Genomic DNA, 26,439 nt, shown 5'->3' with positions numbered 1-26,439 from the left:
CAACCAGAGATAAATAAGTTATCCTTTAAAGTAAGAGACTACACATGACGGCACCCCTAGGATCAGCGTTCAGTGGGTAGTTGGTGAGAGTCGCTTTGCCCCGGTCTACGTTTATCCCTAGTACCCCCTAAAGCTTATGATACGGTAGTGCAGCGGTATATAATAATCTAGATATCAGCCATGGACTCGTGGATGGCAACGGCTATACATCGTGTGTGGAGTATGTTACTCCTCCCATAGCAGGCGCCTTTGCTGACTACCTCCAGTGCATGACGATCCCAGTAGGTGCCATAACGCTAGGTTTTTTTCCGGATGTCCCGCACAACACAAAGGCGTAGTACCTCAGTGATAAGGACATTCGGATGTCCCTTGCTCGAGTAGAAAGGTCTGGAAAAGCACCGCCGACGAAGTTGACCTGGACCACATTTGTCCGAGCGACCAGCAAATGGCGTACGTGTTCTGTCTCTTCTTTTCGAAGCTATTGGCGTTGATGTATCCTCTAGGGTGGTACGCGTTTACGCTAGGCTATGCTGTATGTTTCTATCTCATAGTCTACTGCCTTAACATGAGTTAAGATTCGACGGCTTACTTCACTCTTACACGACTAGTTATATGGGCCGTCATGCGGCGCGAGCAGCTACTTTGCCATCTGGTTGTTGAAGTCCGAGGGCTTTTCCGTTTCCGCTCGAAACATCATTCCCACCGGCACCAATCTCATCTCGCCATTCTGCGTTGTTCTGGTAAGCTTCATATTCGACTGCTTTCGTATGCCACTACTCAGCTCCCTAGCCGATGATGCTATGGCATGCGCAAAGGGGTTTCCTATCGGATTTCACAGGAAACCGATTTGCATGGGTGATTATCCCATTGGTATGCAACCACTGGCCGAGTGCTACTAAAACGCAAGGCTTCCCACTAATCACTCCAATAGACGTACGGTTTTATCCCCAACGCTAACCTGGTGGTGTGGCCAGCCAGCACCAAGTTGGAGTTCGCGTTCTTAACAGGCGGGGTGCAACTTATGACAGCGATCTTGTACGTACACGAGCTCATTTTGCTATTGCCAAAGGCCGTGTTTGAGGCCATCCGATGCTAATGTCACGGTTACACCTAGGCCAACGTGATCTGTGTCTATGGCAACGAGGAGAGAGCGCTCGTGGTTAGCAGTATGAATGGATTTCAATATGCGGTGGTTTGGAGTGAACCGCCACCAGATCTTGCTGTTGTTGACTTCTCTACAGGTAGCAACATGGCCTCCGATCGTCATTTTCCCCCGACCCATAACCCCCTCTTTCAGTAAGCCGCGCTCCATACACTTGCCACTTTTAGTTCAACAATGTTTCCCTCAGGGAGAGGCTTCTCGGCCACATTTGGCTTCGTCATCGCTGCTCTTGTGATGGTTGTTCTCATACAGTTGCTCGCAACGAGTGAGCGATATGCGGAAAAGGGGACAGCCAATGTGGAAACTACGAGTACGGAAGATGGGATGATTGGTGCTACTAAGTATACAGACCCTATCAAAGTGAGCTCTCTTTGTGTCACATCGACCGCGTGCGGTAGAACTAATTCCTAGGCATAGTCGACCCCAAAAGCTACAGTATCTGCGGTATCCTCTTAGACGTAGACGATTGTGGAGGGGGGAAACGGGGTAATGACAGAAGCCAACGATAGTGATGTAGGAGCGAATTCCGACTCTACTCTAATTTGAGAATTTTGCTTCACAGGCTGGGGGTGGTAACCGAAACTGTCTATAGCCACGTAAGTTAAATACCGGAATTGCGAAGAATGGAACCGCAGTGTGAGAGGTAATGCAACGAGCTGCGCAGCATCGAGTGGGAGCCAAAAAAGTAGAAATGATGTTGAGTAGTGATTGAGGGCTTAGGGTTGGATCGGGTCCAGTGACGTCACGACATCCGCCAGTCCATCGCGGAAGCATCGATGCAATTCCCCAAGCAAAACCACGTTTTCGTGACCAAGACAATGGCCGGGACTTTCATGGCTCACTGCGACAAAAAAACTAAACAAATCGCTACTGGTGCCCATGGTCAGTCGGGCTAATCCCCTTTGCATATTCCCAACACCCAGCTCTCAGGAAACAACGCAGGTTTCTGCCAAAGGCAACCAGGCCATTATATCCGACGGAATTAATCCCCGAATGATAATACTGAGGCGATTCCCCCAATTAATACCCCATTCCCTTCTTGTAATAAAGCCCGACTCGCTCCTATAGTGGCATCTTACCGATGGTCATTCCCCCGGGTTAATGGCGTCTCCGTTCCAAGGCACTCTGTCAGCCCAGCAGCTAGCAGATATCTCCCCGATCGGCACCGCTGTCCTCAACTCACGAGACGAGATCCTGTTCCTAAACCGGCGTTTCCGGAGTCTGATGACATGTCGATCGACTAAAGGATTCGCCAGTTGGTCGCCGTCTATTTTCCGCGGAGACTATGACCGGGTGGCTAGGGCATACTACGACGCGCTAGGGGCGAACAAGGCGCTGCGCATCGAATATCGTACCGGCGATGAGCCATGCCAGTGGCGCCTCCTGATGCTCACCCCATTCGGCGAAGAGGAACTGCGCGGTCTGAATCTTGGCAACGGAGCAGGTTCATATTGCACCATCACCGATATCACCGAAGAGAAGATGGCAGAAATCTCGCAAAAGAAAATCGCAGAGGAGGCGCAGCGGCGCAAGAGACAACAAGAACGCTTCATTGATATGATTAGCCACGAAGTCCGGAATCCCCTGTCCGCTATTCTGCATTGCACGGAAGATATTTTGGAAGCCGTGCAGCACAAGAATCAGAAGGAGATTCCGCTGGGAGTCATCACCCAAGCGGCGGAAACCATCAGTCTCTGCATTGCGCATCAGAAGAAGATCGTCGACGACGTGCTCACGTTTTCCAAGTTGGACGCCGAAATGCTCACCTTGTCGCCGCGGCGCGTTCAGCCGCGAGAGCATTTTGCCACATCGTTAACCATGTTTCGACCCGAGATGCGGAAATATGACATCGATTTCGAGTATAAGCTTGACCATTCCTACGCGGACTGTGGCGTCGATTGGGTTGTCGCCGATCTCGACCGCATGAGCCAGGTCGTGGTGAATATTGTCTGCAATGCCATCAAATTCACCGCCAAGTCGGGTGACGAAAAGAAGATCTCCGTGTACATGGGCGCTTCCAAAGAACGTCCGACGTCCTACCCACCCAACGTCGTTTTCTTCGACTCTGATAAAGCGGCACTGGAGCTGAACGCGACAAACCGGCCCGAGTGGGGTAAAGGTGAGGTGGCTTATCTCCTGGTCGCGGTCAAAGATACTGGGATCGGGATTAGTGACGAGGCGCAGAAGCGGCTTTTCGAACGGTTCAATCAAGCGACTCCGCGAACTCAGACTGTTTATGGAGGATCCGGGCTAGGGTTGAACGTGAGTCGACGTCTCTGTCATCTTCATGGAGGTGAAATCGGGGTGAACAGCAAAGAAGGCCATGGCAGCACATTCGGCTTCTTCTTCACCGTTCGCCGAAGCGCGGAGGTATCCGAGACCGAGCCGCCCCGGCGGGAGAGGGAGGAAATTGACGAGTTGTGCCGTCAGGTCCAAGCGATCAGCAACGAGGTGACGGAAGGGTCTCGAGAGATCGCCAATCCTTCCATTCCCTCCAGTCCCGAGGTCACCCACGTCAAGGAGGTGGCCCCCAACGCGTCTAAGGGCCACGGCTGGAGACATACCGCCCGCATTGCATACGACGCTGGCCACACGGATGTGTTGCGTCACAGTCCCAGTATTGTAGAGTCCACCGAAGAGCGATCGCGGTCAACGCAACGTCAACCAAAAGAAGACTCCGAACAACGCATTCTAGTGGTGGAAGACAATGTAATCAACCAGCGGATTGTGGCACGTAAGCTTGAGTCGTTGGGGTTTCAAGTGATCGCGGTCGGTAACGGGCGAGAAGCGGTAGATGCGATCCAGCAGAGTTCTTTCGACTGCATCCTAATGGATCAGGTGATGCCGGTGATGGATGGGACCTCAGCGACGCGTGCCATTCGCGATATGGAAAAACGCGGCATGGCCCATGTGCCCATCCTGGGCGTCACTGCCAATGTGCGCGCTGAACAACAAGCGGAGATGAAGGAAGCTGGTATGGACGATATCATTCATAAGCCATACAAAATGCGAGATTTATGCGACAAGATCCGTCACCTCATCCCATGATGCCGAGTGGCTTGTTTTGTTTGTTCTGTTTGTCCTTTGTTGGGCGGGCGGCCTTTCACTTTTCCGACCCGAGTTTTCTTGTGCCAAAAAGAGATTAGTGGATTGGATGATCGAAACAGGCTTAACCTCTCATGATTCGAGATACCCTAGAACAAGAACGAACTTCTATCGAGGATACACTTAACACTACCTACGGAGAACAGATTATAACGCATTAACCAACTGATCACTTCTTTTCATACTGCTACTCGCTTCCTTGGGGTTTTATCTATTTCTAGATACGTAACTGTGTATCTCGGATTCTATTTTGAGCTAGTATATTATATATTTCTTATCAATGCGGGTAGTTTATATAACGCATCTGGGAGGTGAAGAAAGACAGTTTAGATTGAACTTGCTATAGAGCTTGAGAATAGTACTATGGAACTAGCAAGGAGATATAATCATCGCAGACAAAGTTGAAATTACTAAGAAAGTCCACAGATCATAGGATGTTAATCCTCCCACAGCTCAATCTTTGTTCCCCGCGGAATTCAGCGGAGAGAATATCATTGCATGCTCACGCGATTCCATATCGAGACGTCAACCGCTCATTTGATCTCTTGGTCGATACTACATCAAAGGTCGCATAGACCTGGAAAGTACCCGCAGACCGAGGGAATTCCCCCCAATCCCTAACAGTGTAGATAAAGATGATATGGTTGCCAATATGGCCTAATCTCGTCCTGGTGGGGCCAGAACGACCAGCAGTGTTGCTTATGCTCTCGCGATAAGCGGAAATTGGGGGTGGCCGGGTAGATATTAATTTGTTTACTCTGAGTATATTTACTAATTTAATCGACCTGCCTTTTCGAGGTCTAGTCTAGTGTCCACTGCTGTAACCACATCCAACGCCAACACGGATTAGTTCTATGCCCGACGCTCTCCGACGGGATAACAGCGACAGACACCACCACTGAATGGTACAATGTTTAGACCTTGTCTACGGTTGTGGTCGGGGAGCTAAGTCGGCAGATTTCTATTTTCTATTTTTTATTTTTTATTTCGTTTTTTCTTTTCCTCTCATTATTCGCAGTATAGCACAATATGGCGGCCGCTATAAATGTCTCGCACGCTGCATCGGCGCGCAGCCGAGTTCCTGATACCTGACGACCCCTAATCGTGACTAGAGGGCTCGACAAGATGCATTTTGCCTCCTCTGCCAGAGCTGTGGCACTATTGGCCTCGCTCACCCATGCGATCCGACCTCCTCGGCCGGTCCCTCCCCCAGTCTCTGGACCGGTCTCGGCGCAGCTGTCGGCTGTTGGAGGACAGGCGACTTTTGAACAGCTGTTAGATCACCACGACGCTTCAAAGGGAGTTTTCTCGCAACGATACTGGTGGAGTACAGAGTATTGGGGCGGTCCTGGCTCGCCGGTGGGTTAATTCTATCGGGGCGATGCCCCTCTTTCTGTCACGGTTGCTGACGGGACGGCATAGGTGGTTTTATTTACACCTGGCGAATCCGCAGCCGATGGATACGAAGGCTACCTCACGAACAACACTTTGACGGGATTGTACGCACAGGAAATCCAGGGCGCTGTCGTTTTGATTGAGCGTGAGTGGACCGCGTTGTTGTGAAGGAGTAGGAAGGACGTTTGCTGAACAAGATGCAGACCGTTACTGGGGCGAATCCTCACCGTATGACCAGCTGACAGCGGAGACATTGCAGCATCTCACACTCGAGCAGTCTATCTTAGATTTGACCTACTTTGCCGAAAATGTGAATCTCGAATTTGACACTACCAATAGCAGCAATGCCCAAGATGCCGTATGACAGAGATGCCCCTGCATGAAGGCGTACCGAACACCTTGTCACTAACTCTATGATTTCAGCCGTGGGTACTAGTCGGTGGATCGTACAGTGGTGCCTTGGCCGCCTGGACCGAAGCTGTCGCTCCAGGCACCTTCTGGGCATATCACGCGACCAGTGCGCCTGTGCAAGCTATTTATGACTTCGTGAGTGCGCAACACCCACAATGGATATGAGCCATATAGCTAACAGAAGCAGTGGCAATACTTCGATCCTATCCGGCACGGAATGGCCCCAAACTGTAGTCGGGATGTCTCGCTCGTGGCGAACCACGTTGATAATGTCGGGAAGAATGGATCGGCAACACAGCAACAGGCGCTGAAGGAGTTGTTCGGGCTTGGTGCTCTCGAACACTATGATGATTTCGCCGCGTGAGTATAGACACATTGAATGAAAGGAGGGGTGAAACAGAGAGCTGATCTAGACACAACAGTGTGCTTCCTCTGGGACCATGGGAGTGGCAAAGTAACACCTTCGTTACTGGCTACTCCAGATTTTTCGCGTTCTGCGATGCCGTTGAGGTAAGGGTCTACAGCCGTTCCAATTGCATTTGATGAGACTGAGCTGACCTTCTTCAGAACGTCGAAGCTGGTGCAGCGGCTGTTCCTGGCCCAGAAGGTGTGGGCTTGCAAAAGGCTCTGACCGGCTATGCCAAATGGTTCAAATCTACTATCCTCCCGGGTTGTAAGTATGACTACTGAAGTGGGGATACAAAGAGCAGTACTCTAACAAACCTCAAGATTGTGCAAATTATGGATACTGGACGGACAAAATGAGTGTTGCCTGCTTCGACACCCATGACAAATCCAGCCCCCTCTTCACAGATACCTCCGTTAAGAATGCGATGGACCGCCAGTGGCAATGGTTTCTGTGCAATGAACCGTTCTTCTGGTGGCAGGAGTAAGTCTCCCTTGCCACTGTACCAAGCCTATACTTACTTTTCGATCTCTAGCGGCGCCCCTGAAGGTGTCCCTACCATCGTTCCACGTACGGTCGATGCGGCATACTGGCAACGTCAATGCCCGCTCTTCTTCCCCGAAGTGAATGGCTTTACCTACGGGAGCGCAAAGGGGAAGACAGCGGACACCGTCAATGATTGGACAGGTGGCTGGTCCGACACCAATAACTCTACCCATCTACTCTGGGTGAATGGGTAAGTCTAGACCTAATATTTAACTGAATAATGAGAGAAAGAGGCCATTCGCTAATTCAACCCCAGTCAATACGATCCCTGGCTCGATTCAGGCGTCTCATCTACCTACCGACCTGGTGGTCCGCTGAAGAGTACGGCAGAGGCGCCGGTGCTGGTCATCCCTGGTTCATTCCATTGTTCTGACCTAAATCTGAAGAATTACTATGCCAATTCCGGGGTAAAACAGGTAGTCGACAGCGCAGTGGCTCAGATCAAGTCATGGGTCGATGAGTACTACAAGTAGAAAGTTGTTTGGGGCAAGGGTTGAGGAGGTCAGATGAAGTGTATATAATACCAATGCGTAACATATATACATTCATGTTCACACACTATCAGTTGATGGGAATTACATAGAGTACAAGGAGAACAAATGGATTTACCAAGCACGGCTGGGTGATGGGTCTGGACTGTTGCACTGGCGCAATTAACGGGAAATCAACCCATGACACTCAACTACAGATCATTCTAGACCTCCAGGGGGAAACCAGCGTGAAAGAAAGAAAGAAAGAAAGAAAGAAAGTGGAGATTGTGCCTCTCGGTAAAGGTGAATGGAATAGATCTATGGACCAAAGATGAATCGCAATGTGACAATTAGAAAGACGCTGTATACCATGGTAGATCTTGGTCCTAATAACCATATTTGTTCGTTGTGAGATAGAAGCATTAAAGATTCTACAAATGTAGCGCATGCTAGAGTTACCTTCAGGCTTGATCTTATTCTTCTGGACGCCTGAGATTTTTGTAACTACTTCTTGAGTATGTACGAAGGAGAGTTCCACAGAGGCTGGCGCGTACTAGGATAGTTGCACATTCAAACGAGAGACTTTAGCAACAATAATCGACAATATCATAGGTAACACAATATGTAATCATTCCATTGCGGAAGCGTTCCTCGAATCAGACCAGTTCATCCATTGCTCAAACAGCACCTTAGCACATATCGAGAGTATCTAGCTCATTTCATTCCATTCTTGATGTTATCGTACTGCGAAGCAGGATAGTCCAATTGATTCTCAACCTGCTCAAAGGCTCCCGTGCCTCCGAGTGCATTTGCTACCTGTTATCAAAGTCAGATCAAGTTCACCCGATATCGTCCACGAAGACAGGAAACCCACCGTAGTGATTAGACTATCGCTGCCTGTCTTGTCAGAGCTGGTTTCCCACCACATGACACCACCCAGACCCAACTTCTGGATATACGCCGACTTCAACTGAGTGATCTTGGGAGTATCGTAGCTGATTATAGTTTTCTTTGCCTTGTCGTGGCTGTAGCTGGCCATGATGTTCTCCATCTCAATCACTTGCGCCCCAGGTTGTGGCAAGGCTTTGTAATCCCAGACACCTTTCTCCCAGCTGCCCTGGCCGACATCCGTGAATGGCTGGCCGAGACCCTCTGTACCGGTGAAGGACCGACCGTAAATCGGCATACCGAGGACAATCTTATTCGCTGGCACACCTCCCTTCAAATATAGGTCAATAGCATCTTGGGTATTGAATGGAGTGCTGTTGGGGTTAGAGGTATCATTGAACGTGTTGGCCTGGTGGCCAGTGAACTTGGCAAAGCTTCCCGCATAGTCATAGGCCATGAGGTTCCAGAAGTCCAGTTGAGCATCCATGTCCTTGATGTGGAGTTTGTTGATCTTCTCCGGGCCTGGACGGGAAATAGCTATGTTAGAGATGTAACCTTCACAATCAAGGTGATTGCTCGCTTACCGGCCGAGGTCGCAATTGTGAGAAGAAAATGCTTGCCACCCGCACTCTTCTTGCTGTACTCATCCAAAGCCTAGCCAATTATTAGCCCATGACTAGGGACGAGGGACAAGTTTACGACATACCGTTCTGATCTCCTTCAGAAGCAGGACGTAGTTAGAAGCTTCCTGGTCATTCTCCGGATACTGAAAAGCAGTTATGCGTCAGTGAACGATCCGTCATCCGTGGGCTGACAAGGTCATTACCTCCCAATCGACATCTATCCCATCAAAGGCCAGATCAGACAAAAGCTTGACGGACGACTGGGCAAACTTCTTTCGCCCAGCGTCTGTGCCCGCTGCTCTGGCAAAGTTGGGCGAGTAGGTCCATCCGCCGACGGACAGCAGGAGCTTGAGATTACGATTTTTCTGCTTTAGCAGATAGAACTGTTTGATGCATCCATAGACATTCTTGCCGGTGTCAGACCATGAGTCACCAGGGTAGTGTTTCTCAATGTCAGCATAGGTGTCAGTCAGGTAGACTTCGCCTGACTCCGGGCGCACATTGGCGAACGAGTAGAGGACATGTGTGAGTTTGTCTGCCTGGATATCTTGAGGATTGTGATTGCGGCCGTAGATCGCCTAGAGGAATTAGCCAGTCACATGCCACAGGATAGAGTGGAAGGCAGGTAGATACCCAGTTGACGAAGTACGCTACAGACCGATAGCCCGACGCAGCGACCTCATTGTCGCGTTGGGAGATGGCCACGCCGTGGGCTAGCGAAGCCCAGGTCAGCGCAACAGCCAAGTTGAAAAAGAGTCTGGTTGAAAACCGCATTGTTGGTCGGTGAGGCTTAGGATGTCGAGAGATGGTTGAGATGGTATAGAATTTTGAGAAGGCGTGTGGTCATTTTATAGACAAAGACATCCCGTTGAGGATGAGTGAATGAATTGCACTTGTAGTTTTGTTCGACTACATGACCCTGACGCTTTGTCCGTCTTGGAAATGTAACAGTCACGTTTATTCAATGAAGGCACTGGGGTAGGGGGTTTTGGTGGAAACAGGCAGGAAGTAGGATTTCGATGTTTCATTCCCACGTGTAGGGCGAGGGATCCCTGAGGACTATGACAAAGGGGTTGCATATCGTTGATGGCAACCTAATATTGATGTCTTCGTCCTTGAAGAGTTCCAGTGTTCAAGGAAGATTGTGGTTTCCATCCGATACCCTAGCATACCCCACGAAATCCACGATGTAGATGCCGGTGATATGTGAGATGACCGTCTTGGAAAAGTCAAATCTCGTGGGAGGCAACCCTGTGCCACGTAAAAAGCCTACACTACGCCTAACCACTCAGTATCTTCAGCAAAAAAGTAGCAACTCACGCTGCCATGCTGGTATGCGTACATTAACATACCCTATACGTGAAGGGGGCACATGACGAACCTGCGATTTCTCCCTCCGGATGAGTGTCGATCAATGTAACAGTACTTGCATTAGCGTGGGCAGGGATTCGTGAACATACCTGAGCCCGTTTCACGGCATGTCAAATAGACAAAGATAACTTAATTCTAGGTTGTACGCTGACTGGAGTGGATCTCGATGTACAATATGATTAGACCTTACGAGAGTGATCCCCCGGGAAGAAATGATAAAGTGCCCTGAAGGTTCCCAAAGGCTTCGATTCACCACCCCGGACGACCGGAACCGCAAGATAATCGGGAATCACTGTTACACTCTCTATCGTGGTGTACTCAAAACGGACGTGTAGCATCTCCGCTGAGTCAAATAAAGTCCAGTAAAGGGTCTGACGAGATACGTGACAGGGTGAAGAATGACACGGTCATCTTATCGGAAATTAAGGCACGGCAATGAATAAATTAAACTAAATATCGTGTTGGCATGCTTCTCATGCGCTATTGGACAGCACTTCCATCACCTGCGCTAGTGCGAATGTCGGTATATGTGCGGATTTTCTCCGCGCGCTAAGCTTATCAATAATGCCGCCCTGAAGACCATCAGGTGAGTCTCTCAGGTCTGCCAATACCACCTCAGCCGACTGCGACGTATGCCTGACCGGAGATTGCAATCGCTAAGTCGTAGATGTACTTCTGTAGTGCTTACGGGCTCCGGAAATTGCACTCGGTTCATACTATCTCGTGCTGCATGCCCCAAGACGGATGGACCTGTGTATGGCCCCGGCGTTGGGTGCGGCCAGGTTACATCCTTAACTTCAAGACTGAGGGCACTTCTTCTCCAATTCTGCGTAAATAGCTAGAGACTTCGATCGCCGCGACAAAGCACTCATAAGCCAACCAATACAGCCGTTTGGACACACGGAGAATGTCGACGCTTACCAGTCCTGGGCGAAACCAACTCAGGTAACAAGTGTCCCGAGGAATTACGCAAGTCCTTCTCATAGGGAGGGACGAGGAAATATTGTATCACCTGTTCATTAACTACTACAAGGCATCTTACTAGTGCGCTAGTAGACTAGTGTCTGAAATACATGACTAGCAACTCCCTCAACACCTGGCGCTGCTCAGCATCAGCCAAGTCCCACTAAAAGCTACGGAGTATGCGACCCACATTCGTGCTCAATAGGCGTTTCGCGTTCAATGCCCGAATATATGGAAGCATATTATAGATTGACAGGAGCCACGGGCAGCCGAGGAACAGGACAAGTAATAGAAAGGGATAGGCATGTGGAGATTCAACTAGGAAGATGTATTCTTCAACGGCTGACGCGGCTGATGCAAACCTGGAGCATAATTTAACTTGGATGTATACATCAAACGTACAGTAACAGTGCTAACAGACATCCACCACGAGGTGCTAATCTTATGTACTGGGGGGAAATACTACCTAGTAGATACAGTTACCGAAACATTGTAGGAAGGCCTATCAGATAGGTGGATCGCTTCTCCACGGGAAAGAGACTGTCCCTCACTTCTGGTTGGCGCCTTGATAAGGGCGTGAAGATTACTACCTTCGACACGCCACTCCACGCTCAATGGACTCTCAAAGGCTGTATTAACCCTAGGCAGTGCCCTCTTTAAGCCTGCCTGGACACTTGTCTCTGATGCAATTATCCAATTTTGGTATCAAAATCCGTCAGGCCCTGGCGCAGGGCGCAGCGCAACCCCGCTGCTTACTCCGTTAAGACATATGTTTGTGCTCCACCCCATGGGTGGCTTAAGCTGGTGAAAAGATCAAGTCCAGGTTGCAATGTTTGGGAATTCACATATTCCCAACCGGTGCCAATGGTCGTCCTATGCTGAGCCTCAGTACCAGGAAGCATCACACTCCAAAGCGCCTTGATTAGCTCGATAGCTGTGCTGGTGGTATTGCTCCCGAACAGGAATCACAGGAGAAGTTCATTGGCGTTCGGGAGAATATTCACGGTGGGATCTGAAGCAGAGGCGTCGGAGGAATCTTCGTAGCCCGGCCCAAGACGCAACCGTGACAATGTAGCTAAGGTGTGTGCCATGCGATCAGAAGATGCAACTCCAGAGCTGATGCAGAAGGCAACACCGCTGACCGAGAAGTTATCAGGGTCATCTAGGGAGGAACTCTACGCCCCGAGGTCACTGTTCCAGAGGTGCGAATTAACAGTATTTGCGAGAGACGCCGCAACCCCCCGGTAGCGGGCAGCCGAATGCGTATCACCTAGCACGATGGGTACATCGGCTGCGCCAGCAAGCGCTTGCAAGGCTGCACATGCTACAGCCGACCTCCATCTACGGGGCCGATAGATGTCCCGCGATTGAAAGATATTAGGCCAATGGTTGCATTGATATTCCCAATAATCCAGTCGATCTGCTTCTGTCATTTTGGCCAAGTCACGTTTGCCTATGAAAGGTCACAGCTCCACTGCATGTAGTCATGGAAGGAGATCGAGCCAAGAAGCTTGTAGTCTCGTAGATAATAGGAGTCAGAGGGTGCAGGTGCATCCGGCGTGAGTTTCATATTGTAGCCGATGCTGGGAGAGATGCTCAATTCGCCGCCAGCAATCTGTGAATCTAACAAGAACTGTAATGTACCCTGAGCATGATTCGCTCGTGAGGTGATAACACTAAGTATTCGTGCAGTGTGAACGAAGTCGCCCAGCCATACAAGTATGTCGCGCTTTGAGCCGTCGAAGCAGATACTCTCCTTTGCCTGAGTGCCGTACTCGGCGAGAACATCCTCGCTGGCTAGTGGGCTCATGTACAAGGAGGAACTATTGAGAGTGTCGTAAATATGCACGTTTCTAAAGTATGCAGCGTGGCCTTGGTAGGCTCCAAACCCAAACGATCCTGAGAAATCCCGGAGACATAGCAGTAGAACCTCAGAATAACCTTCCTTTATTAGCTCTCCATTACATCCCAGCGCTGGCTGGTAGTAACCTAATGGCCATAAATAGCATTTACCACCAGCTGAAGTGCCACCTCGATCACAACTCCATACCAAATGCCTGCACAGCGTACGGCCCAGAACCGGTAAGAATTCTCGAGTGTCGATGCAGGTACGACCTGAGCCTTTGCACTGATACCGCGTACACTAATGAGTACATGTAAGATGAACGGAAGGTCTCCGGAGGATGGCGCTGAAGTAGTTGCTCAGCCGCTTGCCGATGATAGCAGGAAGTATGATGGTGGTTCTTATTGGGAGTATGCGGACAATCAGATGGTTGTTCCGTGGTAGATCAACTACATAGACATATCTTTGCCATAAAACCCCTTACTGGATAATTCCGTATTGGCCGTCTCGAGTTATATATAAGATTGGTGAAAAGTCTCAAGAGATTGGATGTAGTAAATATGGACATGCTGAAGGCAACTTGCGGTTGGCCCACGGTCCTCAGGACACAGATTGTGAAGAGATGATCTTTGTGTACTCTGTAGGCTGTTCTTCATGCCTCCAAGCTTTTGGACTGTGGTTATTGGATAGACCTTTCTTTACTAGAGTTTTATCTACTCTGCTCTCCAAAAGACCCAGTAGCCGCAGGCTTACTAAGGAGAGAAACACTGTTGAATTGCAACGCACCGACTGGGACGGGGGCACAGGGAACCACTATGATAGGGCCAATCAGCAAGCACAGAACTAGTTGGTATTTTAAACCCCACTCTACTCGGCCTTTAGGTCCACTGCCCGGCGCTGACTGTCTCTACCCTCTAACTATCGTGTCTTTTAAAATCCAGAGCATCTCCTCATAAAGGATACATCGAGATGAGAAAGGGACAGGATGCCGCAACTCCTGGACCTGCCAAATGAAATCTTATATCACCTTGCAGGCTATTTAGCCCGAGAGTTAGATATCAGTTCCATGGCTAGAACGAACGGTCAATGCCACGACTTGTTCAACACGTTCTTGTATCATTCCAATGCCATGCATGAACAGATGTCCGCCCTCCTGAGGGCTGCAAAGCATGGAGTATTCAATACTGCGCAGCATTCGCTGAATGCTATTATCAGAATATCAAATGATAAACACAAGATATTCCATGACGCATGATGGGGCATACAAGCGTTGGAGGGATTCTTCTATCCCAAGAAGGAGTCAATCCGAATCTTCAGTGCCGGAGTGAAAAGGATGTACTTTGCATGTCACTCCTATCAAGAGCGGCCCGAGCAGGACATGCGGATATAGTTATTATGCTACTGTCGACAAAAGGTATTGATCCAAACCTAGGCGATACCATGGGGCGATCACCGGTTGTTCACGCTGCGTTCGGTGGCCAGGATGCTGTGGTAAAACAGATACTTGACACACCAGGAGTGGATCCCAGCTTCAAAGACCTGCATGGCCGGACACCACTATCCTGGACGGTGGGTTACGGATCGGAAGCGGCTGTATCTCAATTTCTATCGCGACCTACGTTGACGTGAATGTTGCAGTAGATACTGATGGTATGCTCAAAAAAGGATGGACCGCCCTGATGTTTTCAGTGAGCTTTGGATATATAAATGTGGTAAAGCTACTACTTGAGATGCCGCATATTGACATAGACCACCAAATCGAGAATGGAAAGACAGATTTGCATTTTGCAGCCCGCCATGGTTCGGAGGACATTGAGCGTCTTCTACTTGCAAGAGGAGCCAATCCTGATCCCAAGGATCGCCATAATAGATCGCCGCTCTATCTATCTGCGCATTTTGGTCATCTAGGTGTCGTCAAGCTGCTGCATGAAGCAGGAGCCGACCTGGACAGTGTCACTAGTGGTGGAGGTACTCCACTCATTACAGCCTCAAGCTGCGGGTTTTCCGATATGGTTTTATTTCTGTTGGAGACAGGAAGGGTGGCCCTAGGACGCCAAGAGGAGGATATGGAGCGGAATTCTTTCTCTTTCGCTGCGCAGGGTGGATATCTGGAGATTGTCCAAAAGCTGATACAATACGGTGAAGTTACCAATACAAAAGATTACAAGGGGAGAACACCACTGTCATATGCGGTGGAGTATGGGAACATTGAAATAGCCAGGGTGCTACTCCTGAACTCGTCTCCAGTTGATTGCGAGGGAATGGATGCTGACGGTGAAACGCTACTTTCCCGTGCCTCTCGGCACTGCGATCTAGACATTTCGGACCTGCTGGCATCAGTCACGGCATCTGATCTACAACTGTAGTGGACTCATTGTATAGTAGATATCTCGCCTTTACAGGCGTCCTCTCACATGATGTCAAGTATCCTTCGCCTCAGAAAATAATTATTTTCTACAGGCTTTACCGTGCAGTAGCGAGTGGAGAAAATGCAATAAATATGACACAGGCTTTATATAGTCAAATTATCCACACCTACAGCCTCGCCGGTGCATCAGTACCCGCTTCTTCCGCCGGTTTCTCATTATGAAAGGCCATGGTTATTGCCCGAAAAGGGACGTCAGGCGTGTTCAGAGAGACCGCTGGGAGTCATGTCTCGTCCCATCGCTGCAACAACGCGCCGGGGGGCAACTTTGAGAAATTGTACAACATAAAGTCACTTAGTCCTGGGGTCTCCAGACCATCCAACTGCTGCCGATGACGGGACAGCTGGACCACCTGTGACACTCGCGGGACGCGCAGGTCCTGAACCTGCTGAAAGACGGCGGGGAGTTCAGCGGTCAACGGCGCGCCCAAAGACGACGACTGAGATAAGACTGCCACGGGATTATTGGCTAATGCTGCTGTGGTCTCCACAGACTAACTTACTCCTTGGCCAAGGACAGGAAGTATCTGCATAAATAGAGATAGGTTAGCTATATACAATCTGAGTCCATGGCTTGTGCTCTCACCTTGTGTACGGCATCGCCGATCAGTATCATTCGATCCAAGTATCATTTCTTGTCAACGAATTCACCCAGAGGTGTTTGTATTGCCCTGATTTTGCTTTTGTAAAGATCATCGAATCGCACGGTAGACGTGATATTGTCATTCGCGTGTTCCCGAAGAAGCGCTTCCTTCTCTTCCTCGTTCAGTCGAGGAATGTAGGCGCCATACAATGTCCGGCCCATATTAGTTGTGAGGAATCAATACGTCCGATCATTAGGCCCGGTACCGATAATATACGAGAAGTGCTTGTTCGTGACAAAACTAAGACAGCCCGTGGGGACTCCGGGAGCCTCTGTAGATGTACCTGATATTCCCGCGTATGTTGCGGTGATAGCTAAATATTCGGAAGAACAATCATCAGACGATGTCGCATGGACCATAGAGGATCCAATACTATCTTCGTCATAATCCTGGATTCCCAGCTCTCATGCGTGGCTGAGCATCTCCTTCCTTACGCGGGAGTGTGTCCCATCTGCTCCAACAAGGATGTCACCGCGAAAAGTCGATCCATCAGATGCGGTGACCTCGACATGGTCCTCGGCATGGCTGACCCTCGCGACGCATTTTTGAGACACCCCCTTGAACTTGTCTGATATCCTATTATAAAGAACATCGAGCAGCATCTGATGATCCACCCAAGACCAGAACATCCGTATCTACTCTAAGGTGTAGGTGAAAGTATTTAACAGCACACAGAGGAGAGGCAGGATAGAATACCTCTCAGTTATGACGGATCCATCTAGCGACGGGGCCAGGGGCTCTCCGTCTGTGTTTCGAAAGCCCACACTTAAAAGTTCAGTGATGTTGGAACTAAGTAGATCCTCATAGCAGCCCAGCTGATCAAGGACTCGGACGCCGTTGGGCATCAGGCAGATACCAGCCCCAACTTCAGTCACAATTGCCGAGTATGCTTCTAACAAGAAGTAGTCCACACCAATCATTTCCATCACGATGGCAAAGGCGAGACCAACGATCCCCCAACCTGCGATGAGCACCTTGCACGGCCGGAGAGCCATCGTGACTGTCATGCAGTTTCGGACATCACCATTGGTGGTAACGTGTGATGGTGAAGACAAAGACTTCGGCCTAAGTCACTAGCTTTGCGATGGGCAGACGCTTTGCCTTCGCCTTACTGAGTCTCTAATATGATAGCCTGAAATAGAATGTCTTAATGCGAAGCCTACAGGCGGCCGTCGAGATGGTAAATACACTTGCAACCTGGAGATGTGGTACCTCGCCTGCCAGGGTAGCCCATCTATTGTGAGAGATATCTGGCTGCGGACGGTGCGGTATAACCTCTATTGCCTTCGAGCCAGTGTCCTATTACCCTAATTCGTCTGAATTCCGGCCCACTTCCCGGCCCCATCCAGTCACGGAGGACGGCCATTGGAGAAGGAATAAACGAGGCCCGCCTAGTCAATAGCTAGATCATGTTAGTGCTTATTAGTCTGTGCGCGTAAGCGACGGATTCGCCCCTGACCTCGGGATGTAGATGTCGGCTCATAACGCGCTAATCGTGGCGGCCAGGTCATAATCACATATCCCGAGCATACCGTGAAAGATGTGGCTGAGCAAGGGCTTAGGAGAATAGACCCCGCAGTGTAAGAGACATTAAGTCTTCCCAAGTAGGGTACTTCAAGTTACGCGTATATACTTTAATATGATATCTTTGGAACATATCAGGCTACATCATTCGCTTCTTCGTCACTTGCATATTACTATTGCTATTCATATATCAGCCTCAGATGTGACTTAGGCATCCAATCTAGCAGCATGAGCCTGAAAAGCTCGCACACAGGACCAGCCCGACATGCATTTAACCGTCTCAATGAGATCCAAGGGGGAGCAATCGATATCGTCGAATGGCTCCTCGCCCATATCACCCCTTTCGCACAGAAGCACGCGTCGTTGGTGCTCGTTAATTCTAGCCAATACCTCTTCTATTGACAGACGCTCGCTCGTTCGGCTGGTCAAAATTGGGGTTGGGGCATGGGGATCCTGTCCCTTCTGAGAGAGCGCCAGCAGCTCTATTTTCAGCGCCTGACACGCCAACGAGGCACACCAGTTTGAATCAAACACCCCTTCACGGTGCGGCCACGCCCATAGAAGCTCGATGGCTTGCCATCGTATGGTGTAATCTCGACAGGCGAACGCCGCATGGAATACGGCCGGGATAATGCCACACTGGATGCTAATCGTCGGGCGCTCCGGATACTTCTGGAGAAATGCTTCCGTGCGGGCGACAATCATTTCGTACTCTGGCGTGTAGCAGTGCAGAACTGTGAGATCTCCACCCACGAGACACGTCTTCAATGAGACACTTAGGCCGAGGATCCATATCTGAATGAGGTCGGCCCCTCTCTGGTCCGTGAGACTCAATTGATCGTACATGGTCGAGTAGAATTGTTTGAACATCCGTATAAATTGGTTAAAGCGAGACCAAAGATATATCTGGCGGACGTGTAGAGTCTCATAGTCCGACTGAATCTTCTCAGGCGGGAGGTACATACAAGGAGAAATGAATCGGAAGATCGCGCTGAAGTTAGGTTCAAAGGCACGGAGGGCATCTTGAAGGGTCTGGAATGGCATCGTAGGATCGCACTCTGATTGACCGTCGCCCAGCTCGTTCTCTATTCGGAGGACCGGACCTCCGACTCCAAAGTGGGTGGACATAATATCCAAGTGAGCAAACGCGGCGACGAGTGACTGTTCTACAAGCTCTTCACGGGGCATCGGGGCGACTAGTTGTCGATGGGCTTTCAGCTCTTGTAGGATAGCGAGACCACCTTGAAGATGGACAAATGCGTCGTCGTAGTGTCCGCGCAGCAAATCCGACAAAACAAAAAGAAGGCAACAAACCAAGGTGACATTGCAGAACCGAGGATCCTGAGAGGTACGCCGCTTGATCAATAGATTGAAGGCACGGCTCAACTGCTCCAGAGAAAATCGATGCCAGGAATTATCCGGCTCTTCCATAGACATTGGCATCCCCCTTGCCTCAGAGTCTTGATGAATTGCACTCAAAGCAACAATTGCATGGAATATCGCAGGCTCGGACTGGCCAACCTGAAACACAAGCTTCTCCCAGAGGGGGGAGCCAAAAAGCCCGAGAAGCGAGGGAAGGGTGTGGTATTGGAAATACGAAAGGCACCGTCGTTCATCCGAAGTCATCGTCCAAGAAAATCCATTCCGAATCAGCGCTTGTACTTGTATTGTAGAAGCCTTTTTACCCCTTCCCCCCTGTAGCGGCAACCGATGAAGATCATAGCCCTCGCAGCGTCGGCCGGTAGATGTGCAGTTACGACATGCCCCTGGGGTTTCATCGCACTTGACATGGCGAGCTCTATACTAGATGATTAGCCCAAAGGGTGCTTTATCTCTCGGTAGGTATATATTGATGCGATACTTTACCGGCAGGTGCGGCAGCCGGTCCGGGACCTTTTCCCGCCGGTTCTTCGTCGTCCCATCATTATCAGCTGCATCGAGACTGGAAATCGTATGGCCAACAATGATAGTACTACTATGATCGGGATAAGGTCAAATACAAGGAGTTGAGAAGGGGGACATTGAAGCCAAATGGCCCCCACGATCTAAATGAGGCTGAGTGTGGATTCCCTGGGACCAATAAGGACTAGGCTGTTGTTATGGAGACTGAATTCATTGCACATGGAAATATCATTGGCTCGTCTTCCAGACTATATCTCTTGTCTTCACGGCTATTCTGTCGCTGTCGGACTTTTCACTCCGAGAAAGCGAGTAAACATTTACTCGGCATCGTACAGAGTAACCTCTGCCTTGTAGGGCTTGGATTGTGAAGAGAAACGCACGAAAGACAGACTAATTCTTCTTGGCATAACCTATTATACTGCAGGGCCTGACAGTGTCTTGCTGTCAGTTGTGGCTCCTCCAGCTGTGCACTGTCTGGCATGTTCCTGAGCCTTCTTCAGTCGTCGTTTCTCCAACCAGATAATGGCCCCCACGGTAGCGGCGACGAGGCATGCCAGGCCAACAAATAGACCAGTGGTCCAGCTAGGCCGGTTAAATCTGTTCATCGCCCACATGCAAACGGCTAAACAAACTTGGAAGACGGTGTTCAGCATATTTCCCCACACGACGGCATCCATTTTCCATGGTGATGTCGGAGCAAGAAGTATCGGCTCTGCTTTGAGCGAAGTCGAGACAATGGGAAGCAAATTTGCTGACCCTTGAGGCCGACAAAACCAGCCGGAATGGATGTCAGCGAGACGGGTGAATCCTTTGTGACGGCTCCGCTCCGATTGACGTAGTCGCCAGGAACACCAGAAGAATAAGTCGCGAATTCTCCATGGTGCTAGCCCAAATCCTGTCACACAGAAAAGAGCGTTGAGAATCTGCGAGTCGACCTCGATCCAGATCCGGCGCGACGAGTTGAGGCTGTTACAATCAGGGTGACACATCGCCGGGGCCGCATTACACATCAACAGGAACAGCATGCCTCCCCAGGCCACAATATTCAACCCATAAATGGTGATTAAGAGTCTCGTCGGTGTGAACATCCACCGCACAAAGGAGCGACCGGTTGTTACCCAAAGCCCTGGAGACCGCTGTGTGTTGGCATCGCTATTAACCTGTATATATTGAAAATGAGCCAGTGATCAAATGAACATATATCATCATGCTAACCAGGCCATAAGAATGGGATAAGTCCTTTCTGAGGCTTACATCATGCAGTTCATCATTTTTTGCCATGTCCTGGCTAACGCGTACTCCAGGCTCCATCAAACCATCTCGTGTCCTCTCAGGGCCAATAATTTCATAACCTCGCTGAAATGAAGATACTGTTGGCCGCGAGATGGTCATTATGGGAGAGAGCTGCTTAGGGAAGAAAGAGGAGAGGAAAAAGAAAATGCATCCCTTTCAAAGCCAGCAGATCCTCTGTAAGGATATGGATGTGCGTTGATGGCTGAGATGGCCAAATGCGGCAACCTATACGAATACGACATGCATGAACCAACCTTCTTTCTTTTTTTATCCTACAAGTGGATACCTCCGGCGTGGCGAAACGGTCTACTGTAGGCAGATTTATTCAATTCTATAACCAACTTTAATCAGGCATGGGTCGATTTTCCTCAGAATAGCTCCAAACATGGATGATCATACTAAGCTTATTGTGGTGGTTTGGTTTTCACAGTTGATAGTACTGAATATCAACGCTCGTTATTCTAAATTGCGCAAAGTCCCGATTTTCTCCAATTATATGACTGATTGGCCTACTCTGTGCCGAGGTGTACAGTTGATGTTCATATTGACAGCCGGACTTTCTGTAGCGAGAATCTATTATTATATACCCACATATGGCGAATGACTCCAGCGACTGTCAGCGGAATAGAGGCATCATGAAGGATACAGGCTAAAACAGGTACTCTATTACTTTCTATAGCTGAAAAGATTAAGATACCACGTATTTCGGTAAGTTATCCAGGCAGCCAAATTTCACTTCACTTGATGTCAGGTGATTCATGTATTCATTCGAGCGCAAAACGACGGGTCTTCAAGGGCCAGGTATTAAATTCCATGAACATTGATTCCCTTTGTGCCCCAAGTGAACTCATTCATTCTTTCAAGTGGAAAGGTTCAGTTCAGGGCTTGTCCGATACACGTGATGACTATCAATCGCGTCATCAAGAGGATGGCAGTTTATGACATACTGCAGAATAAAAACATTTCACTCCCAGCCTTTGACCAATCTTCCTATCGCATAACTCTCTCGCAAGCTAGCATTCTCTAAGCACCCGCAATGGATTCCAGATCACCGGGCCACCACCACCTCGAGAACCTACTTGAGGGAATAGACAAGCCTCAAATATTGTGCACGGTGTCTTCTAGAACTTCAAGCCTGGGGCAATGTAGATTCATATATCGAGACGGATATGAAACTGCGCTTTAAAGTTCAACGCGAAACCAACCTGCAAGCCGAGTATGAGAATCTCCACTACCAACTAGACAGAGTACCCGACTCAGCAGGCATCATTGTGAGCAAGATGCTAAATTACGAAAAGAAACTTGACGCGCTTCCCCAGGAGGTCTGGGACTTGGAAAGAATTCATAGCACTCTGACTCTCCACCTAGGCGGGACCATGAAGCATGCACTATTTGCGCAGCTGCACAACATAACCTGGCATCTTTCTACGTGGCCTGTAATGGAGTGCGCTGGTGTGGTAGGTTGTTGTGCGCGTGGCTGTTGCACGACGCCGAGAAGTGAGAGCCGTCCAAATCATGCCGGACATTGTACATTGGCTTGTCTGTATTGTGAACAGGGGAGAGGGTTGGAACTTATTATCTCCTTGGAGGGGTGCGGTCCGAGCTGGCTCAGGTTCCATCTCGGGGAGACAGATTGGAATAGCTATGAAAAGGACATTGAGAAAGTTGATGGTGTCCTTTGAATAGCGTTTCTTGTACCCGAAAGTCATGGCTGTATGCTGTTGTTTCACGTAAGTGTACACCACACTCTATATTAATTGGGGTAGCGGGATGTTGTACGTTAAATCCTCCATATTTATCTTCCCGCCCGGGCGGCCTCCTTCTTCAACCCGGGCTAGAGATCTCCTAGAGCAGGTCTTGCTGAGATCGAGATCCGTCCTGTATTTAATAAGTTGTGCAGGCTCGTCCAATCATAGAGACTTAGGGTCGACTAAGAATCAAAACAGAAGTAGTTTTCTGTCTCCTGTTTGCTTTTGTGGGTACATTCATATTGAACGAGCAGTGTCTCCAAGTTACTATTCTTAATGATTGGCAAGCCTCTCACATGGGAGATTCACATGGTACAAAGGGGTGGTAAAGTAAAAAGTTCGCCGACGGTTGTCTGTGGGGGCCTATCTGTAGCAAAAATGGAAGAAATGATGCTAGGCTTGTACATCTTCAGCAACGAAGTCATTCGGTAACCTATCTGTCAGATATCTGTTGAGCTCCTGGTCCCTCTGGCCGTTAAGATAAAATATGTGACTAGTGAGACTCTCATGATCTTTATCAATTTTCTCTTGTGTAAGGTCAAAAATGTCCGGGAGAAACAACGGTTCATTAGTCGCGAACTCGAATATCTTTGCGCAAGATTCAAAACGAACTAGTTAGTAACATAAAGGTTTGGCATACCAAACAGTGCAAGGTCCACATATCGATACTCACATCCCAGGAGCCGCGGCTTAGGAGTTCAGGTGCACTCAGGGCTACTCAGGGCTATCGGTGTCACTGGCTGCTCATCGCTTTGGTGACCCCATTGAGATGAACGCACACCTCACAAATTTTGTTATTTTGCAAGCCATAGAGTTGAGAATTGGCGATATGGTGTCTCTGAAGCAATACATCTTCCAGGTGGACCGAATGGTAACCCCGATGGCGATACTCTTCCAGGGGCTCAATTCTTCGAGGCGCCGCGTTTTGAACTCGGGGAGAGCAATAAACCAGTCCAGGGATGTAGCAGAGTAGACATTACGTCAAACAAACGAAGGACCACCCAATGAAAGGCTGGGAGTAATATCAGATGGGCTTGCTGCCTGGGGAATGTACTTTAGTCGTGGCTTCTCCCTCTCCTCTATTTATCTCACAGGAGTCGAGGTCGCCCATTACAAGTATTAGGATACTTTCGTGGTGTTCCATAATTTTATTCTTTGCTGACGAATAAACACCGCGACTAGTATTTATAGATAATCATATAGGAATCAAAAACGTTCTCAACAGAGTAAGCGGTATGCTATGAGTCTTTCCCTTTGCTTTATTACATTTATTGCTGTCACTGAAGTTAGCAACTGTTTTTTATAAGATTTTGGGACCCCCTTGGCGACCCAGCAGCAGAATATGAAGGTAGAAAAATTTTGATTTCATTCTTCGCAAGGCTGACCACGTTGATCAAATGTACCCCATCTATATATATCCTACGCTGGGTAGGTTTTGCAGAGCTCGGAAGATCGGCAGGTCAACTACAAATTGTCCAGACATAGGCAAGAATTTGTATGCTTAGAATAGTATTCTCATGACCATACCTAGCGACTGCCGAGGTTTAATTTTTACCACATAAGCCAGCGGATATTAAATTAATAACTCATATTATTCGTAGGACCCTGGATAAGCAATCAATAACAACGAGCATTGACGTCCCGTGATGGCCGCACGTGCAGCCTTTAGGGTTACAGTTGGAGATCCACAATCTTCAATAGTGCCGGCACTGTCTACGAACGAGGAAAGGATATGCAGTCATGCAAGTGGTCAGGCCAGGGACAATTGATATAGGCCGGCGAAAAGAAGTATTCTACCACACGTGCGCGATGGAGGAAACTGTTCTTATAAGCCCTTGGGATGGGGCGGATTGAGAATTGAATTTTCATCCCACGCTTTAACAGTTTCTACTTTCCAAACATCTTATAGGTGTTGGCTTTCCCTAGCCTTTGGATATCCTCATTGAATATGCTTAAGTTGAACCCTTTGGGAACGGTAGTATCGCTGCTACTCGGTACATCTCTTGCAGCCGTTGACTACCCACCGATCCCCAAAGACTTGACGACCCCTCATCAGCAGCGCATTGCGATCTATGGTCCCGATGGTGAGCATAAGTCATCCCCCGAAGGCGTCGAAGCATTGCTAATCTCCCTGACACCTCATATAGCTATTGCTGTGGCCTGGAATACCTACGTGAAACTGGACAGAAGTTGCGTCCAATATGGTATCTCGAGGACTAAGCTAGACAAGGAGGCTTGCTCCTCTCTTTCATCAACATACTCAACATCTCGGACCTACTCCAATGCAGTTGTCCTGACGGGGCTAACCCCAGCAACTACGTATTACTATAAGATTGTTTCCACCAACTCCACCGTGGATCAATTCTTCAGCCCTCGCCCCCCCGGTGATACCACGCCGTTCAATCTTGATGTGGTAATTGATCTAGGTGTCTACGGTAAAGATGGATATACCATCACCGCCAACAATGCCCCCAGGAGCATCATTCCGACCATCGACCCAGAGCTGAACCACACCACAATCGGCCGTCTAGCCGACACTGTTGATGATTACGAATTCATCATTCATCCCGGTGACTACGGATACGCCGATGATTGGTACTTAAAGCCCAAGAACCTGTTTCACGGCAAGGACGCCTATCAGGCCATTCTGGAGCAGTTCTACGACCAACTTGCTCCAATTAGCGGCCGCAAGCCATACATGGCCGGCCCCGGCAATCACGAAGCCGCCTGCACCGAAATCCCATTCACGACTGGTCTCTGCCCCGAAGGTCAGCGTAACTTCACTGAGTTCATGCATCGCTTCGACGAGACCATGCCAACGGCCTTTACATCTGCATCCAAAAACACAACTGCCCAATCACTGGCCGAAAAGGCCAAGAGCCTCGCACAGCCCCCGTTTTGGTACTCATTCGAATATGGAATGGTGCACATCATCATGATCAACACGGAAACCGACTTCCCCTCTGCTCCAGACGGCCCAGACGGGTCAGCCAAGCTGGACAGCGGCCCCTTCGGCCGGTCCGGTCAACAGCTTGAATTTCTCAAAGCCGACCTGGCTAGCGTCGACCGCACCGTGACTCCCTGGGTTATCGTGGGAGGACATAGACCGTGGTATACGACCGGTACCGGCGCCTGCAAGCCTTGCCAGGAAGCCTTCGAAGATCTGATGTACAAATATGGTGTCGACTTGGGTGTCTTCGGACATGTTCATAACTCGCAACGTTTTTTGCCCGTGTACAAGAACACCGCAGATGCCAAGGGCATGAATGATCCGGCTGCTCCTATGTACATTGTTGCTGGTGGGGCTGGTAACATTGAAGGGTTGAGCCCCGTCGGGTTGAAGCCATCGTTCACGGATTTTGTCTACGCGGACGATTACAGTTATGCTACGCTGAGGATCCTGGACGCGAATAATTTGCAGGTGGACTTTATCCAGTCTTCGACTGGGCAGGTTTTGGATACCAGTAAGCTTTATAAGAGTCATACTGAACAGTTCGTTGTCCAGTGAGGTGCGCATTGTAGGAGGTGTGGGTGGATGTACGCGTTTTTGGGATAATATGGCATTGACTGCGGTCAAAATATGACACACACACACACACACTGTAGAGTGTTGTATCGGTTGGATGTGCATATGTATGCTTAATGTGAATGTTTCTCTGGATATGTATATATATCATCAAATTAATTAGACTACGGTAGATGAAATCAACATGAATAGAG

General features: G+C 49.2%; 12 protein-coding genes across 12 annotated transcripts; 7 read left to right on the top strand and 5 right to left on the bottom strand.

Annotated features, from left to right (window-relative positions):
* Positions 1-362: 362 nt before the first annotated feature.
* On the top strand, positions 363-1,300 carry BDW43DRAFT_306969 (uncharacterized protein; the record flags this gene model as incomplete). Its single annotated transcript, XM_032046147.1, has 6 exons — positions 363-450; positions 504-532; positions 609-740; positions 790-870; positions 932-1,039; positions 1,115-1,300. 6 exons carry the CDS (start codon positions 363-365, stop codon positions 1,298-1,300), a joined length of 624 nt encoding a protein of 207 aa, XP_031905120.1.
* Positions 1,301-1,336: 36 nt separating this feature from the next.
* BDW43DRAFT_306968 (uncharacterized protein) lies at positions 1,337-1,618 on the top strand (the record flags this gene model as incomplete). The annotated part of the gene is made up of 2 exons (XM_032046146.1): positions 1,337-1,522; positions 1,580-1,618. The coding sequence occupies 2 exons, from the start codon at positions 1,337-1,339 to the stop codon at positions 1,616-1,618; spliced, it is 225 nt and encodes a 74-aa protein (XP_031905119.1).
* Positions 1,619-2,167: 549 nt separating this feature from the next.
* BDW43DRAFT_154853 (uncharacterized protein) lies at positions 2,168-4,323 on the top strand. The gene has a single exon (XM_032038522.1). It carries the CDS (start codon positions 2,264-2,266, stop codon positions 4,208-4,210), a length of 1,947 nt encoding a protein of 648 aa, XP_031905118.1. The 5' UTR covers positions 2,168-2,263; the 3' UTR covers positions 4,211-4,323.
* Positions 4,324-4,736: 413 nt separating this feature from the next.
* BDW43DRAFT_263406 (putative serine peptidase) lies at positions 4,737-7,821 on the top strand. Its single transcript, XM_032040546.1, has 10 exons — positions 4,737-5,626; positions 5,690-5,807; positions 5,866-6,020; positions 6,086-6,208; positions 6,261-6,433; positions 6,496-6,583; positions 6,641-6,746; positions 6,803-6,962; positions 7,015-7,215; positions 7,282-7,821. The coding sequence occupies exons 1-10, from the start codon at positions 5,393-5,395 to the stop codon at positions 7,496-7,498; spliced, it is 1,575 nt and encodes a 524-aa protein (XP_031905117.1). The 5' UTR covers positions 4,737-5,392; the 3' UTR covers positions 7,499-7,821.
* Positions 7,822-8,071: 250 nt separating this feature from the next.
* BDW43DRAFT_263400 (glycoside hydrolase family 18 protein) lies at positions 8,072-10,487 on the bottom strand. The gene is made up of 7 exons (XM_032040545.1): positions 10,388-10,487; positions 9,640-10,280; positions 9,210-9,584; positions 9,090-9,149; positions 8,968-9,037; positions 8,370-8,905; positions 8,072-8,311 (listed from the first exon to the last, which is right to left on the bottom strand). The coding sequence occupies exons 2-7, from the start codon at positions 9,778-9,780 to the stop codon at positions 8,210-8,212; spliced, it is 1,284 nt and encodes a 427-aa protein (XP_031905116.1). The 5' UTR covers positions 9,781-10,280; positions 10,388-10,487; the 3' UTR covers positions 8,072-8,209.
* A 1,818-nt stretch (positions 10,488-12,305) lies between these two features.
* BDW43DRAFT_306964 (uncharacterized protein) lies at positions 12,306-13,150 on the bottom strand (the record flags this gene model as incomplete). Its single annotated transcript, XM_032046145.1, has 3 exons — positions 12,306-12,515; positions 12,579-12,760; positions 12,808-13,150. 3 exons carry the CDS (start codon positions 13,148-13,150, stop codon positions 12,306-12,308), a joined length of 735 nt encoding a protein of 244 aa, XP_031905115.1.
* Positions 13,151-14,168: 1,018 nt separating this feature from the next.
* BDW43DRAFT_297185 (ankyrin repeat domain-containing protein) lies at positions 14,169-15,549 on the top strand (the record flags this gene model as incomplete). Its single annotated transcript, XM_032044337.1, has 4 exons — positions 14,169-14,326; positions 14,452-14,756; positions 14,822-14,871; positions 14,902-15,549. The coding sequence occupies 4 exons, from the start codon at positions 14,169-14,171 to the stop codon at positions 15,547-15,549; spliced, it is 1,161 nt and encodes a 386-aa protein (XP_031905114.1).
* Positions 15,550-15,832: 283 nt separating this feature from the next.
* BDW43DRAFT_321307 (FAD-dependent oxidoreductase) lies at positions 15,833-17,247 on the bottom strand (the record flags this gene model as incomplete). The annotated part of the gene is made up of 6 exons (XM_032049313.1): positions 15,833-16,086; positions 16,260-16,364; positions 16,458-16,565; positions 16,626-16,653; positions 16,687-16,887; positions 16,924-17,247. 6 exons carry the CDS (start codon positions 17,245-17,247, stop codon positions 15,833-15,835), a joined length of 1,020 nt encoding a protein of 339 aa, XP_031905113.1.
* Positions 17,248-17,845: 598 nt separating this feature from the next.
* On the bottom strand, positions 17,846-19,902 carry BDW43DRAFT_154749 (Zn(II)2Cys6 transcription factor). The gene is made up of 2 exons (XM_032038521.1): positions 19,643-19,902; positions 17,846-19,574 (listed from the first exon to the last, which is right to left on the bottom strand). Exons 1-2 carry the CDS (start codon positions 19,711-19,713, stop codon positions 17,984-17,986), a joined length of 1,662 nt encoding a protein of 553 aa, XP_031905112.1. The 5' UTR covers positions 19,714-19,902; the 3' UTR covers positions 17,846-17,983.
* A 189-nt stretch (positions 19,903-20,091) lies between these two features.
* BDW43DRAFT_306960 (DUF2985 domain-containing protein) lies at positions 20,092-21,070 on the bottom strand (the record flags this gene model as incomplete). The annotated part of the gene is made up of 2 exons (XM_032046144.1): positions 20,092-20,838; positions 20,933-21,070. 2 exons carry the CDS (start codon positions 21,068-21,070, stop codon positions 20,092-20,094), a joined length of 885 nt encoding a protein of 294 aa, XP_031905111.1.
* Positions 21,071-21,803: 733 nt separating this feature from the next.
* On the top strand, positions 21,804-22,966 carry BDW43DRAFT_263394 (uncharacterized protein). Its single transcript, XM_032040544.1, has one exon. It carries the CDS (start codon positions 22,141-22,143, stop codon positions 22,651-22,653), a length of 513 nt encoding a protein of 170 aa, XP_031905110.1. The 5' UTR covers positions 21,804-22,140; the 3' UTR covers positions 22,654-22,966.
* A 1,701-nt stretch (positions 22,967-24,667) lies between these two features.
* Positions 24,668-26,437, top strand: BDW43DRAFT_321305 (purple acid phosphatase family protein; the record flags this gene model as incomplete). The annotated part of the gene is made up of 2 exons (XM_032049312.1): positions 24,668-24,803; positions 24,867-26,437. The coding sequence occupies 2 exons, from the start codon at positions 24,668-24,670 to the stop codon at positions 26,225-26,227; spliced, it is 1,497 nt and encodes a 498-aa protein (XP_031905109.1). The 3' UTR covers positions 26,228-26,437.
* Positions 26,438-26,439: the final 2 nt, after the last annotated feature.

The sequence above is a fragment of the Aspergillus alliaceus genome (genome assembly GCF_009176365.1).
Source record: "Aspergillus alliaceus strain CBS 536.65 unplaced genomic scaffold BDW43scaffold_4, whole genome shotgun sequence".
Lineage (NCBI taxonomy): Eukaryota > Fungi > Ascomycota > Eurotiomycetes > Eurotiales > Aspergillaceae > Aspergillus > Aspergillus alliaceus.
The sequence above is the reverse complement of the archived record's forward strand: the minus strand, read 5'-3'. Positions and strand labels throughout refer to the sequence as shown.

What these genes read in the sequence shown, in the direction of transcription:
- BDW43DRAFT_154749 (XM_032038521.1), bottom strand. Translation starts at nt 19,713, where the DNA reads ATGCAGCTGATAATGATGGGACGACGAAGAACCGGCGGGAAAAGGTCC. An exon ending in ACCGGCTGCCGCACCTGCCG is followed by an intron (nt 19,575 to 19,642) that starts GTAAAGTATCGC and finishes CATCTAGTATAG; the next exon opens with AGCTCGCCATGTCAAGTGCG.
- BDW43DRAFT_154853 (XM_032038522.1), top strand. Translation starts at nt 2,264, where the DNA reads ATGGCGTCTCCGTTCCAAGGCACTCTGTCAGCCCAGCAGCTAGCAGAT.
- BDW43DRAFT_263394 (XM_032040544.1), top strand. Translation starts at nt 22,141, where the DNA reads ATGAAACTGCGCTTTAAAGTTCAACGCGAAACCAACCTGCAAGCCGAG.
- BDW43DRAFT_263406 (XM_032040546.1), top strand. Translation starts at nt 5,393, where the DNA reads ATGCATTTTGCCTCCTCTGCCAGAGCTGTGGCACTATTGGCCTCGCTC. An exon ending in ATCTACTATCCTCCCGGGTT is followed by an intron (nt 6,747 to 6,802) that starts GTAAGTATGACT and finishes ACAAACCTCAAG; the next exon opens with ATTGTGCAAATTATGGATAC. An exon ending in CCGTTCTTCTGGTGGCAGGA is followed by an intron (nt 6,963 to 7,014) that starts GTAAGTCTCCCT and finishes TTCGATCTCTAG; the next exon opens with CGGCGCCCCTGAAGGTGTCC.
- BDW43DRAFT_263400 (XM_032040545.1), bottom strand. Translation starts at nt 9,780, where the DNA reads ATGCGGTTTTCAACCAGACTCTTTTTCAACTTGGCTGTTGCGCTGACC. An exon ending in TTCTGAAGGAGATCAGAACG is followed by an intron (nt 9,038 to 9,089) that starts GTATGTCGTAAA and finishes ATAATTGGCTAG; the next exon opens with GCTTTGGATGAGTACAGCAA. An exon ending in GCGATAGTCTAATCACTACG is followed by an intron (nt 8,312 to 8,369) that starts GTGGGTTTCCTG and finishes CTTTGATAACAG; the next exon opens with GTAGCAAATGCACTCGGAGG.